Below are 15,016 nucleotides of genomic sequence, written 5' to 3'. Positions count from 1 at the left end.
ATGCTCACTAATTGAAGTTCTACTATATTCTACCACACAGTCAAATATTAATAGCTTCATAAATCATCCCAGTACGATCAAAGGGTATTCTGACATAATTAAAATTTTTTGTGTGCAAGCAGTGGCAGAACAACTTGAAGAAATAAAACTAGAAAGGCTCAGCTTCCCTCCCACACCCAGTTTTGATTCCAAATGCCTCAATCAGATGATATCTGAGGAACTTGTACCTCTCCCCTTACCACCCACATAGGGCCTTCCACAGAATTTAAGCACATATAAAAACATTACATACTTATAAATACACATAAATTCTTTGTTTGGCAATTGTAATTTCACATAAACAATACTAAAAACAATATTTTGAAATTTATTAAAAACAAATGCACAGTACTGAAATCAGTTCTGTTTGTTCCAATATTAGATGATATAAATGTATTGGAAACTAAAAATTGATGTGGAAACTAAAAAACTGTGACTTATTTGTCTATCTTCTTGAGTTAAACAAAACTGCATGGCATAATTATAGTTACTTATTAACATTATTCACTTTAACTTGATTAATCATGTCTTGAAATGTTGCCATGATTTTAAGCTCATGCTCTCTTTCATCTGCTTTTTGCTTTTCTTCAAATTCCAACCACATTCTTTGAATCCTTTCATCCACAGCAGTCCTTTCATTTTCAATTTGTTCAAGTTTATGTAAAATTTTTGCATCAGAGTCTGTTTGAGATTTCATAAATTTCAAGCTCAAAGAGTCCATCATATTTTTAAAAAGAGACATTCGTAAAGTTAATTTTCTCTTTTTCTTCTCAGAAAGATCACCTGAAATTTAAATAAAATAAAAATTATGTTTAATCTGGAAACTTCAAATTAGCTATAAAATGTAATTAAGTTTATAACTGTTAAAAATATTAAGAAAATGTATCCTTGCTTCAGTTTAAAGGGGTTTAACAAAGTCAACATCAGGAATTTCTGATCTTTTTCTTGCACCAACTCTTTTTAAAAGAATTTTTTTCTTTGTTGACCTCTTACATTTTTCTCTAGCATACATGAAAATCACAAATAATTACACACAAATAGCTTAAAGATAATAATTAGACTAAGAATTTTTTGATGTTTCCATTGGTGCACTTCTTTCACACTGTCCTGACCATTAATTCCATGTGCATGGAATTCCCAAACTGAAATAGAATTTCATATTTATATGTTTCTCCATTTCACTCGTAACAGCGTTGCTGCATTACACCAAACTTTTACAACACATGCATACAAACACTGCACATTTGGATAGCCACCCTGCTTGGAGAATGATGACTGACAGACTTCGGTCTTTACTGACCTGCCTATATTGCATGCCAGTAATCCCTTCAAATATTTATTGACTACAGCTGTACATGTAATGAAGACACCAGGCAAATTGAAAGTATTTAAGGTATCTCTTATATAAAATTCTGATAATACAAGGTGCACTCCTAATGAAAACAAACAATTTATAAATAAGAAAAAGCTTATTAACCTTCAAACAAATTTATCTCCTTCAAAATATTTATCAGAAGAGTTTATACAATTTTTTCAACATTTCCTCAGGCCATCAAAACTTAGTTTATAGGCACTAGAACTAGCATTTGCAAAATATACATAAGATTTGATTTACTATCCAAAACACTATCAGATTGCTAGCCTTTCGTGGCTATCTTAAGCTTTGGAAAAAGGAAAAAATCACCTGACGAAGTAGGGAGATTGGGTGATTTATCACTGAAATTAAATGCTTAGCAAGATACTATTGTACAGACAATGCTGTATGAGGCCTAGCATTATCGTCTAAATGAAATCAAAGGCTGGAATCAAAAAGTTCCTTCCTAACTCACTTTATCCAGTTTCTTATTGAAAAAGCACTTCCTTGTAAAAATACTGATTAATTGATTAATTTTCACAGACAAATTTATGGTGAGTAATTTAGAGTAATTTTTACTTTTGAGATGATAAAATGCAATCAGCATCACCTTAGGCTTTGATTTAGACATCCATGTCTTTTTTTTGGGGGGGGGAGATGGGAGAAGGTGGTGATTTCCACTGTGCACTTTGTCTTTTTGTTTTTGGGTCATATTGAAGACAGCAGGCCTGATCTCTCACTATGATAAACTTTAAGAAAATGTCCTATCTTGCAGCAGTCAGCAAATCTTCACAGCAACCTTTTCATGTCTTCTTTTTCCTGTTGTGTATAAATCCAAGGCACAAATTGAGCACAAACTTTCCTCATTTACGGATTTTCAATTAAAATTAATTTATAGCTTTCTTTGTTTAACTCAAGCATATCTAAAAGTTGAGTTATTAGACATCTATCAGCTTTTACCAAAGAATAAATTTTCTCCACATCATTTTTTGAATTTGAAGGATGCCATATCTTTGGTTTATCTTCAGTGATTTTATGCCTACATTTAAAGTGGCTTATGCACTTGTGTTCTTGATAATGATCATATACTGTTCAAATCATCCATAATGTTCCGATGGCAGATTTACTAATTTTGTAGTAAAGTTTAATGTTATTCTATTTCAAAGCAAATTTTTTTGATACAGTGTCTTCATAGTACATGAAAATGACCATTTTGATATGCAGACCATAAAATAACCAATTTAATCTGACTTTAACAAGCGATGTCATCCTTTCTAAACATACATTTATTCCTTCACTTTTTTATTTTATCGTTTGGTCTTTTAATTTGCTCGGTTACTTTGTGAGCATACCTTAATTAAAAACTTATAAGTTAATATGAAAACAGATGGCAGATGTTAAAGCATAAATTTATTTCTCTTAAAGGAAAAGAAAATTATAAAATTATTTTTTAATCAATAATTATTTAAATAGACTATTAATTTATTTTTCAAGTTTATCTCTTGAATTTATTTTAACTAACAGAAATTCAAGAGATGCGAAAAATTGGTAGAACACTTTTCAGTATCTATATGTTTGTATTTTGATAAAGTAATCCAAACATTTAAAAAATTAATTATGAAAACGTATAAATAACAGAAACACAAAGTTTGCAAATCCAATTAGAGTAATTAATTACTATTATTTAAATCTTATCATTTTGATACATGAACATTTTGTTACTAAAGCACATCTAATCAATACTTGCCAGTTTCTTAAATATGCTAAAAAATTAATTGCAAAGCTTTCCCAGTCAACTAAATTACTTATATTTATAAGCTTTGAAATACTTGTATTACATACATTTTGTCTTTAAATGACTACATTTAATGGGAAATTAAACACAACTGCCATGAGATTTAGAACATTCTATCAAATCCATCTGTCCAGATTTCTTCATTCAGATGCTTCCTCTACCTTGCTGCCAAATAATACTGGAATTCAAACAAAAAATTTGAAGAATGGCAATTTTTTTTTTTAAAATCAAAGTCATAAAAACTTTTTTTTAAACAAGATTCAGTATTCCCTCCCCCCCCCAAAAAAAAGTTTTACTGAATTGTACTAGATTGAAATTTTTGTCTTTTGCTAATTAAATTTTTTTACTAAAAATACAGAATTTTATCTAATAGTATCTACACAAATGTAAGTAAACTCACTGGCCCTTTAATTTTACAACATTATAGTCTTTTAATGCTCTGTGTGTGGGGGGAGGAGGGTCTTTATTGTGCACAATTTTATTGCAATTTGTTTTATATTTTCTTGACTGAATTTTTCTTTCTTTCTAGTTTTTAACTGATAAAGGCTCAAATTCGATTTCATTATTTACAGAATCTTTATGAAAAGTTTTTCGTTTTCTTGGCATTAAAAGTTTAGTTTAGCATAATCGAGGACCACCCATTTTTTAGTGTTGTTTTAAATGACAATTTGTTTTAAAGTATGTTTGTTTTGCTCTTTATATTTAGTTGCTTTTGAATTTCGTATTTGCATATTATAACTGTACACCAATTTGATATTTAATGGTCTTTTTACATAATGTAAAGTTTTGTGGTTTTTATTTTGAGTAGTCAGTTTGCATAATATTATGTTTTTTTTTTTTTTTTTTTTTTCCAAGTATTTTGAAGGTGTGTAGAGAAAATCCTGGTATATTTGAGATTCGATTTTCTATGAATTTTAATGTCTTAAATGAAAATTTAATAGATTCTTTTTTGGTTTTTGATTTCAAATGAACCAGGAGAATGAAACAAATTTTCGAAACATATTAATCGACTTTTATGAAGCTTTAATTCATTTTCCCCTGATAAGTTCTAAATAGGCATTTCAGTAAAAGGAGGTTAATTTAATTTTTGTAATCTTGTATATATTTTTCCCCTTTTCCATTTTCTTTTCTTTTCTTTTTTTTTTTTTACAGTTTGTACTATTAAGAATTCATATTTTAATTTTGATTTGTTTTAGATATTGTGTTAAACCTCTTACACACGATTGCAGTTATTAATATTGTTAACTGCCTTGCTTTGACTCCAATTTACTTTTAACTTCAGATTCTTTAAGTCTCTCTCTCTCTCTCTCTCTATATATATATATTAAATGTTAAAATTAAAAGTGGGAATTCTGATAGATTCATAGATGCTTTTGACTTTTCATAACTGTCAAACATGAGAATTCAAAAGTTTTATATTGAGTTGATATATGATAATGACATAATAATATTGCAAAAAAAAAGCATACTAGTGTATAACAAAATCAGATGAAAAATTACTTTTTTCTTAGCAAAACATATGAAATATTTTTAATCAGTGGTCACTTGATAGAAATATATAGTCTCCATAAAATCATCTATCTAAAATAATTATATATATATATGTGTGTGTGTGTGTGTGTAATGAAAGCACAACATATAGCAAAGCATCTGGCCAACAGGAAAGCACAAGCAAGAGTGACACATCAGTTCATAGAATGAAGGGAGGGAGTCAAAAGTTTTAATGGGTACACAAAATTTTTATAATTGTGATATAATAAATGCAATATTAACATAAATTTGGAAGCACTGATGTAAGGACACTAACACGTAGAAATACTGATGGTGTAGATACTTGATGCTTAGAACATCCATCTATTCTGAAGAATAAGCAGTCGAGCCGGATTAAATTCTACGAGGGCTATCCAGAAAGTAGATTACGTTTTGGAATAAAAAAATAAACAATCTAATTTATAAAATAATACTATACTAAAAAATAAATTAGACTGTTTATAAAATAATAAACAGTCTAATTTATAAAAGTATAGGAAACAAATTTTATTATATACAGATGAAAGCCACACTCAAATACTACTTTTCTACATAGTCACCATACAAATTAAGGCATTTATCGTAGCGATGTACGAGCTTGGAAATTCCTTCGTCGAAAAATTCGGCCGCCTGCGCCTTCAACCACTTCGTTACCTCTTCTTGCAGCTGTGCGTCGTCATCAAAACGCTGCATAGCCAGCCACTTCTTCATTGCTGGGAATAGGTGGAAGTCGCTCGGTGCCAGGTCGGGACTGTACGGCGGATGAGGAAACAACTCCCACTTAAAAGATTCAAGAACTTTACGAGTGACATTTGCCGTGTGGGGCCGGGCGTTGTCGTGAATCAACAAGATCTTAGAGCTCAACATTCCTCTGCGCTTGTTTTGAATTGCTCTTCTGAGTTTTTGGAGAGTTTGGCAATACCTTTGAGAGTTTATTGTAGTGCCTCTTTCCAGGAAGTCCACCAAAATTACACCTTTTCTGTCCCAAAAAACAGTCGCCATCATCTTCCTTGCCGACATTGTTTGCATGCATTTCTTGGGTTTTTGGGGAGAACTTGTGTGCCCCCACTGCATTGATTGCAATTTCGTTTCACAGTTCACATGTTTCACCCGTGTTTCGTCACCAGTAACGATGCGATCGAGTAAAGAGTCACCATCCTTATGGTAAGCGTCCAAAAAGTTCAACGCTGCAGCCATTCGCTGATTTTTGTGGTCCTCTGTCAAGATTTTTGGAATCCATCTTGCACAAAACTTGTGGTAACCAAGCTTTTCGCTGATGATTTCGTGCAACAAACTTCGCGAAATTTGTGGAAAACTCAAAGAAAGTTCCGTTATTGTGAAATTTCGATTTTCACGGACTTTAGCATCGACTTTTTCGAGAAGTTCGGCGGTCACTATGCTGGGTCTCCCACTTCGATCTTTGTCGTGAACATTGGTTCGGCCATTTTGAAATCTTATGACCCACTGACGCACTCCACCTTCAGTGATAATGTTGTCCCCATACACTTCACGAAGCTGCCGATAGATTTCTATCGGTTTACAGTTTTTTGCAGTCGGAAACCTTATTACTGAGCGCACCTCGCAGCTCGCGGGATTTTCAATTAACGCAGATATTTCAAACCGTCACAGTATCTGAACGGAGCACAGCACGAACCTCTCAGTAGCACGGCTAGATGCAGACTGAGCTGCGCAACGCTCTGACCCCAAGATGGCCGCGCTAGCCCCGCCCCTAGCGGACACAGACGGAAACGTAATCTACTTCCTGGATGGCCCTCGTATATTTATTTAAATTCACATTTTGTGGCCACAATTCGCTTGGCACTCCAATCGTGCCTATTTCCAGAACAATTCCGATACTATTGCCATAGAAGCAAACATAGAAGATTGCTGCAGCATCTTAACAGGATGAAAGTATAAGCAAGAAGAGAGAAAGAGTGTTGCAGTACTTCAGAGGAAGAAAGGTGGGAGTCAAAACAGATTTTGGTTTGCAGATTACTTTGACTGGGAAACATATCTGCATTAAGCATTATGCAAGATCGCATGATTTCTTTGAATGATGCAGTTTAGACTTGGACAGAGAGAGAAGTCTCCAAATTAAATAAAAATTAAAGCCAATTAAATTTAGAAGTTTACTTTCACATTTCCCCCTTTCAAAGAAAAAAAGGCAGAGCGATAGAGAAGCCTTTTTGATATATAAAGATTGATTTCAAATTTTCTTAGGAGATACACTGATGATCAACAGGTATAGAGACACACTTCTTATTATTGTACACACACACGCAAACTTTCATATTCAGTTTTCTTCATTAAAAATTTTTAATAAGTAATTTAATTTGTATATGGTTAGTATGACATGCTCATCTTAATGTTTCTAATTTATAATACAAATAAATTTGTGAAAAATTACATACCATAAATAATGCTTAATGCAATTTGTTTACTTTAGTGTCCAAAATGGCATTAAGAACACGCAAAAAAAAATCTACAAAAGTTTTTTTTTTTTTTTTTTTCTTTCTTTCTTTCGGGGGTACTGCAGGCCTGTTTCTAATTGGTTAGCAATCTGTTCCTCCATAAACTACTACAGTCAAAAGTCTTTAATCCGGACTCGTCGGGACTTCGGCGATTCCGGATTATCGATTTTTCCAGATTATAGATCATCAGTTTAAATCTGGTAAGATGGCATGCAGAAGTTATAAAATTAAAAATATGAAACCGTAATTTATGAAATAAAGACCAATTATGATCTAAAGGGTATCAAAATTTATACACACACAAAAAAAAAAAGCTTAATATTTATTTGTTTTTTTATTAAACATTTCTTTCAATGTAAGTTGTTTAAGTTGCTTTGTTTTATGTGATAATACTTTCTCTTTAATTCTATAAACAGACATAATTTCTTCTTCAGTTACAAAGTTCAGCTGGTCAAGTCCTATAATTGCTGTGTCGAGAATACCGACCAATTTGTCAATCGAAATTTTTTCGTTTTCAATAACCTCTGTGTCACTTTCTTCACTATCGGAAGCGAATTATAATGAGGAGGAATTTGATTTAAATCATATCAAAGACGGAGTACATCGAGATAAAATACTACATTTAGTATAGAATTATAAGACAAATAAAATAAAAACATCTGTCCTGAAGATAAGGATAGTGCTGACAGATCAACTTCTAATTCATTGCGCGCCGTGTCCTTTCCCTTCCCCCGCAGAGCAGCGTGAAATTGATAAACATATTTCGGATTATTTGATTAGATAATCAAAGGATATGCCTTTATCCATTTTTTGCAGCAATTCCACTTTTGGTTTAATGGACTTCGAAACATACTTTCGCTTTGTAGATCCTTTACATATTAGTAAATATATATCGGAAATTCTATTTGACATAATCGAAAGTTCAAGCTTACTTTTATAAAATTGCTGTAACAGTCTGCAAAAAATAATAAGCCGGATCCAATTCGAAGATTAAGGAACAACGCAATCTGCAACATTACCTGAATTAGATAATTTCAGCTTAGCTTATACTGTCCGTTATACATTAAACGCACTTGCGTAAACGTATTATGCGCATGCGCACACGCATATTCGCAGCCGTAAAGTCTTACGTCAAAGCGATGCATGCGCAGAAATTTTGTAGATTTAAGGTCCGGATTATAGATTATTCCGGATTATGGGTGTCCGAATTAACGACTTTTGACTGTATTTATTAAAAAACTGTTTACTGCAATTACACATATAATAAAGGATGAAAAGGACATGCATTTTGCATGACAGAGTTATATGCATCAGTTAATAAATACAATTATGCAAAAGAACTGTAATACATAAAATATTACAAGTAGTATTTTCTCAAAATTATTACATTTTTTCTGGAATTCTTAAAAGAATGAGAATTATTAACATGACTGAATATGTTGGGAACATCTGATTGATAAAGCATTATACTTTAGATAAGTAAAATTTTGGGCTGATCTTTGGAATATGGTAACAGGTAGTTTGGCAACATTTTGGAGGCGATAAAGGTTACTACCTAGGACTTTAGTAATAATGTGAGAAGCACTCAGTTCCGATTATGCATTATTTTGTGTGAGGGAAATGAGAGATCATGAGATATGTCATGTGACATTAATGGACGAATTACAGTTCTTTAATCGGAAAAGGGGGTAAATTTGGAAAAATTATTTTGTATTAAGCTTCATTGTGTGTTGTGTGAAATAGTGTTGATTAATTTTCGGATTGCATGGCGCTATGTAAAGTGAATTCTAAATTTTTAATACGTAATAATTAATAATAAGTTGACTACTGGATTTCGGATTTAGAAATTAGCAGTGGTACTGCAGCCAATTGGAACTCTTTCTGTAGGGAAGTGTGCGTGCCACGTAATGAAGATTCTGAAGAAGATTAGGTAAGTTAGTATTTTTAATCATTTGAGGATATTATTTTTATGCATTGTTCGAAATGTAAGGAGTAAATAAATTAAAATGGTATTATTGGAAAATTGTTATTAGCAATGATTTAGTTTAAAGTAATTAGGATTGTAATCTAATTTTTATTAATTTAATGTATGTGCTTATTTATATTTTAAGTAGTGTTTTTTAATTTAATTATATTTTAATTTAATGATCGTGATTTTGTGAGTTATATGTTTGTATTATTTTAGAATATGTTTGAGTAGTATACGTTGAGTATTTTCATGCATTTTCGTGAAATTTTTCTAATTTATGAGAAAAAAGCAGTGTACATGGATATAGTGAAAAGTGTGTGCAATGCCATTTTTGTGCAATTCTGGGATTTTTTTATTAAGTAAAAATAAGTCGACGTGTACATGGTTTAGTGATATTTTAATTAAATGATAGTTATTTTGTGAATTTTAGTTTGTAGGAATTTGGTATACGTTTCAGTTGAAGTAAACGTGTATGGAAATAATTTAAATATTTGACACTAAGTATTTGTAACTATTTTTAATGTTTGCGTATAAATTCGTTGGTGACGTTTATAATATAATAGATAATTTAGAGGTAAAAGTTTTTTGGTATTTTATTTATTTTATAGGTACAACTCTAATAATATACGCCCTAATTTCACCAAATGTGGCGATATGTGTTCTGTGGTGGTTTTTGGCACGATTGCGTGTTCTATGGCAACCCTGTTGACGTTGAAAAATCTTTCGCTGGAGCTCGTTGATTCGCCTCTGTGTCTGAGAAGATGGGAGGGAAAGATAAAATGGTAGTTGTTGAATTGAAGTTCGGCAAAAGGAAATATCATTGTGGCTATCCTGTTGAGGGGTAGTGGGTATTTGGAAGTGTGGAAAAAGGGTCAGGGAGATTATTTTTAATGGCAGTGCATGATAGAAGTAGGGATTTGTGATTTTATTTATTTGTGAACCATAGTATAAATTTTCTGGATAGTGTGTCTGGCTGTCATGTAAATACAATAGTGATTACATGGCGGCATGTTAAAGGCGGTATGAAATTTATAATTCTGCTATTCGAAAACGCATTAATTCGTGGTAAGTGCATTTTATTTTATCCTTGTTCTTATTTTGTAGAATGTTATGTTAATTGGTTCTTTAGTATGAATTTCTGTCGTTATTGTTGTTTTTTTAAATTGTTTGAAATTTATTTTAGTTTATTTTGTTGTTTAGTGTCTAGACTGTGCAATTCGTAAATGTTTTTTAAAGTTGAAACAGAACGCTGTGTACATGGTATTATTTGAAATTTATTGTTGTTATGTTATTTTATTAAAGCGAGGAGTGCGTAGATCGTAGATTCCTTCCTTGCCTAAATTGTGCAATTCGTAGAATTTTTTTAAAGTTTAAACAGGATGCTGTGTACATGGTATTCTTTGAAATTTATTGTTGTTATGTTAATTTATTAAAGCGAGGTGTGCGTAGTTTGTAGATTCGTTGGTTGCCTACATTGTGCCATTTGTAGATGTTTTTTTTAAGTTAAAACACGTCGCTGTGTACATGGATTCTTGTCAAATATTTTTGGTTAGAAACTTTACGTTTTTGCTATCTAAATTTTTTGTTTTTGGATTTTTAGCTAAATTGTATGTTGAAAACGTAGTTTTTGGAGACATTTTAGGCTAAAAGTTCGAAATGTAGACAAAAAATTTAGATAGTAATATGGCAGCGTGAAGTTTCTCGCCAAAGATATTTGGCGCGAAATTTGGCGACTTGAGGGCGCATATCAGAGTAGTTCCATTTTATACTTGGAAAAGTTCATTCTTGGAAAGGGTATATACTTTTTTGCGATCAGGTAATTTCATATATGTTCTTTTTACCGGATTTAAAGATTCACAAAATTTTCATGCATTTTCATGAAATTTTTCTAATTTATGAGAAAAAAGCAGTGTACATGGATATAGTGAAGAGTGTGTGCAATGCCATTTTTTTGCAATTCTGGGATGTTTTTTTAATTAAAAATAAGTCGACGTGTACATGGTTTAGTGATATTTTAATTAAATTATAGTTATTTTGTGAATTTTATGTTTGTAGGAATTTGGTATACGTTTCAGTTGAAGTAAACATGTATGGAAATAATTTAAATATTTGACACTAAGTATTTGTAACTATTTTTAATGTTTGCATATAAATTCGTTGGTGACGTTTATAATATAATAGATAATTTAGAGGTAAAAGCTTTTGGATATTTTATACGTGGAAATGTTCATCCTTGGAAAGGGTATATACTTTTTCGCGATCAGGTAATTTCATATATGTGCTTTTTACCGAGTTTAAAGATTAAGAAAATTTTCCTGCATTTTCGTGCAAATTTTTGTAATTTATGAGAAAATAGCAGTGTAGATGGATAAAGTTAAGAGTGTGTGCAATGCCATTTTTGTGCAATTCTGGGATGTTTTTTAAAGTAAAAATAAGTCGATGTGTAAATGGTTTATGTCTATGTGCTATTCTGAAAAACGCGCAAGGAGTTTGCGATTGTGCACTTTTTCCCAATTTTGCAGTTAATATTTGTCATGATTAAGCAGTTTTGTTACATAAAATTTTTAGCATAAGTGTAATTCGGCTAGTAGATTGTTGAAAAAAGTGTTGAGTAAATAAAAAGAAAAGAAATATGTCTTTACTTCGTGAAGACAAAATGGCGGCGAAAAAAAAAAGTAGAGGTTTGCTGTAGCAGAGTTGGTCGCCAAATTTTCGCCAAAAAATCACCAAGTTACCATAATCCAAAGATCAACCAAATTTTGACCTAAAGTACAATGTTTGGACGGTACTTTTCCATTTTGCCGGCGCAAGCGATAAAGCCGCCAAAAATGGTACAACCGATGCCAAGCAGAATATCCTCGCTGGTAACCTTTTGCGCCTCATTTTCAAAACAAGTCGCAGCCATTTCTTATCAGATTGATTGTTTCTTTCAATACTGGCATACCAGATTTACCAGGTAGCTCAGTTTTATGTTCTAAGACCATTCGCGGTAATTAAGTTAATTAGGATGCAATCACACTGCTCACCCGAAGGCGAAAATATAGAAAAGGCAAAGTCAAGGGTTAAATTCATCCATTCTAATGAGAATGCATTATCGAAGTAAACATTGCGGTTTTACATAATTTCTGAGTAAGCTATTCGTACAAATTGAAATAATTCTTGCATTTAAACTTGTATTCCAAATCAAGATTTAACTTGAAATTAATGTAGATAATTACTGACAGAATTAGATTTTTGTAGCGTAATTTACGTGAGATGAGATCACTTGGGGGTCACGTGATATGAAGCGGCGAATAAAGATGTTATACCATGAAAGCATAGTAATTCTTAAATTAATGTCTTTTTACAAATTTATGGTCTTTATTTATTGTCTTTTTACAAAAGTTTAAACGATATTAAAACGTTTATGTCTTTAAATAAAAATTTCTTAGAACTAATATTTGTTAACATTTTTTATGTGTATACTGTGTGTTGTTGCCAATAAAGTCTGCTTGGCGAGACTTGCGCCGGCGAAACGGAAAAGTACCGTTTGGACTTAATAGAAGCTTATATTTTCTGAGGGCAGCTCTTGGCTAATAAAATACTGTATTGAGTAGAGGGTGACTAAAGTATTTAAATATTTTATTTAAACACAAATGTTTTTCAAAACTAACTCTTTCAAAATTAGAATTCAATTTAGATTTTTCTTTCAAAAACTCCTCACATATAAAAATGTTGTTGCCATAAAAAGATATCCATGCAATATGAAACTTTTCAAAACCAATAATATAAACCTTACTCACCATTTATGGAACTAACTGATGCAGAACTATGATTTTCAAATAAAGTTGATGTAGGTGTTTCTTCTTCTTCAACTAAAAGTACATCTGGAGCCCAAGGATTTTTTACATCTTTAATTGAAATGAAAATTCGTTAAAGAATACACTTTAATTGAAATGAAAATTAAATAAACTAAGTTCACAACTCAAAAACTACCAAAATTTACCTATCATTAAATCAGAAAACATGCAATACTTACTTTAAATAAAAAAAAAAAAGAAAGATTAAAATGTACATATCAGACATTGATATCTATAATATTGTTTTAGTATTCTAAAAATATTACTAATTTTACATTCATTTATTTACCATATTAGTTTTTTTCCCTCAAAAAATGTTAAGCAAATTAACAATTTTATGAAAAATATTTAAATAATCAAACGTACATCTCTTAGAGGGTATCCCAAGAAAAAAGATCAGGAGAAATTTCATAAAATGTAATGCAAATATATTTCAATAAGTTCTGTAACATCCTACAATAAATAAATTTTTAATAAAGATACGCATTCAAAATCCATTAATTATATGTGCAACATCAAGTGTTAATAACTAAAAATTTAAATGTACATAAAATCTAATTATGAATTAAAAGAAGTATAGCTAAAGACGTTTGATATGCTAAATATTATTTACACTTACCTTTATCGAGAGATTCACGTCGCTTTCTAGTCATCGGTGGTTCACTTTTGGGAACCGCAGGTTTAATTTTCCTTTGATTTCTTTCCCAAGTCCTTTTTTTGGTGCTCTCAGCTTCGTCTGCTTCGGATTCTAAACCACTACTATTAGGACAAGATCTCAATGCTGTATTTTTTTGATTTCTTGCTTGCTTTTCTAAGAGAAGTTTCTCAAATTGTTCATAAAATCTCATACTTTTCTTTGGTCCGTTTGACTTTTCATTATATTGTTTTGTTAGAGTATACTCTCGTTTCATTCTTTTAATTTTCTCTCTACACTGAGAGGCTGTCCTAATAAATCCCATACTGCTCATAGTTTCAGAAATTTTTTCGTACACTACAAAATTTCGCTTATTTCCTGTCAGTTCAGATTGGGCGTCATTAGCACCCCATAGCTGAAGTAAGAGCGACGTTTCTTCATCCGACCATGTAAATCCCCGATCGGCTGTGATTGCCGCGCACATTTTCAGTCACATTTATTTTTTTTTTAAATAAACAACCATTACTGATTTTGTAAATGCAAGTATTTCGTTAGGAGAATAATATCTTATTACACATTCTTCTATAATCATCGTGATCTTATTCATGTTTAATATCAGGTTAACAATAAAAATAATATATAAGTAAGTGCTAATGTGTAAAGATTTGGTTTAAGCTAGACCGAACCAAAGAATATGTATGTAAAATAGACATTCTTTGACAGAACAATGTTGCAGTACTCGATCCGGTTCCTACTGCGTATTTTCATCCGGGCTTCGAATCGATTAGCGTCTGGTTCATGGGCGAATCCGATTTCGGACTTTTGGGGGCGACGCTACAGCTGAACGCGTACATTTTCGTTACGATTCGGAAAGAAAGCTTGGGTTTCACTGCTTTTCACTCGTACGTGCCAAGTATTTTGCGTATAAATTCAACAGCACAGAAATCATAGAAGCACAAAACTACGTCAGAATTACTTTCGGCGCCAGATACGTTTCGTTTCGAAGAAAGTACCATGAATTTTCTGGTAAAAATTCTTGTGCGTAAAATAGCATACGAAGAGAGATTTAGAATTTTAGTATGAAAATTAAGCTATTGCTGTGAGTTTAGCAATAGTTATTAACTTACACAATTAATAAGGTTTAATTTCAATAATGGTCTTATGGCAATGCTTAATTCAGTTAATTAATTTTTTGGTCATGAGTTAATAAAAAATTCAATGCTTAATTCAGTTAATTAATTTTTTGGTCATGAGTTAATAAAAAATTCAATTGATAAAGAAACTGCTTTTAAAATGGGTTCTAAAAACCTTTAAAACAAGGGATAATGTTTTTTATTTTATATTTCGATTATTTTTTAGTATAAAGTCAAAATTATATCAATGAG

General features: G+C 31.4%; 1 protein-coding gene across 1 annotated transcript; it reads right to left on the bottom strand.

Annotated features, from left to right (window-relative positions):
* Nucleotides 1–347: 347 nt before the first annotated feature.
* On the bottom strand, nucleotides 348–14,552 carry LOC118179353 (uncharacterized). The gene is made up of 3 exons (XM_035348526.2): nucleotides 13,617–14,552; nucleotides 12,941–13,048; nucleotides 348–822 (listed from the first exon to the last, which is right to left on the bottom strand). The coding sequence occupies exons 1-3, from the start codon at nucleotides 14,113–14,115 to the stop codon at nucleotides 527–529; spliced, it is 903 nt and encodes a 300-aa protein (XP_035204417.2). The 5' UTR covers nucleotides 14,116–14,552; the 3' UTR covers nucleotides 348–526.
* Between the last annotated feature and the right edge of the window lie 464 nt (nucleotides 14,553–15,016).

This window comes from Stegodyphus dumicola, chromosome 6, assembly GCF_044657685.1.
Source record: "Stegodyphus dumicola isolate Sdum_Otavi_A_Nest chromosome 6, ASM4465768v1".
Taxonomy (NCBI): Eukaryota; Metazoa; Arthropoda; class Arachnida; order Araneae; family Eresidae; genus Stegodyphus; species Stegodyphus dumicola.
This window is presented reverse-complemented; position numbering and strand designations above follow the sequence as displayed.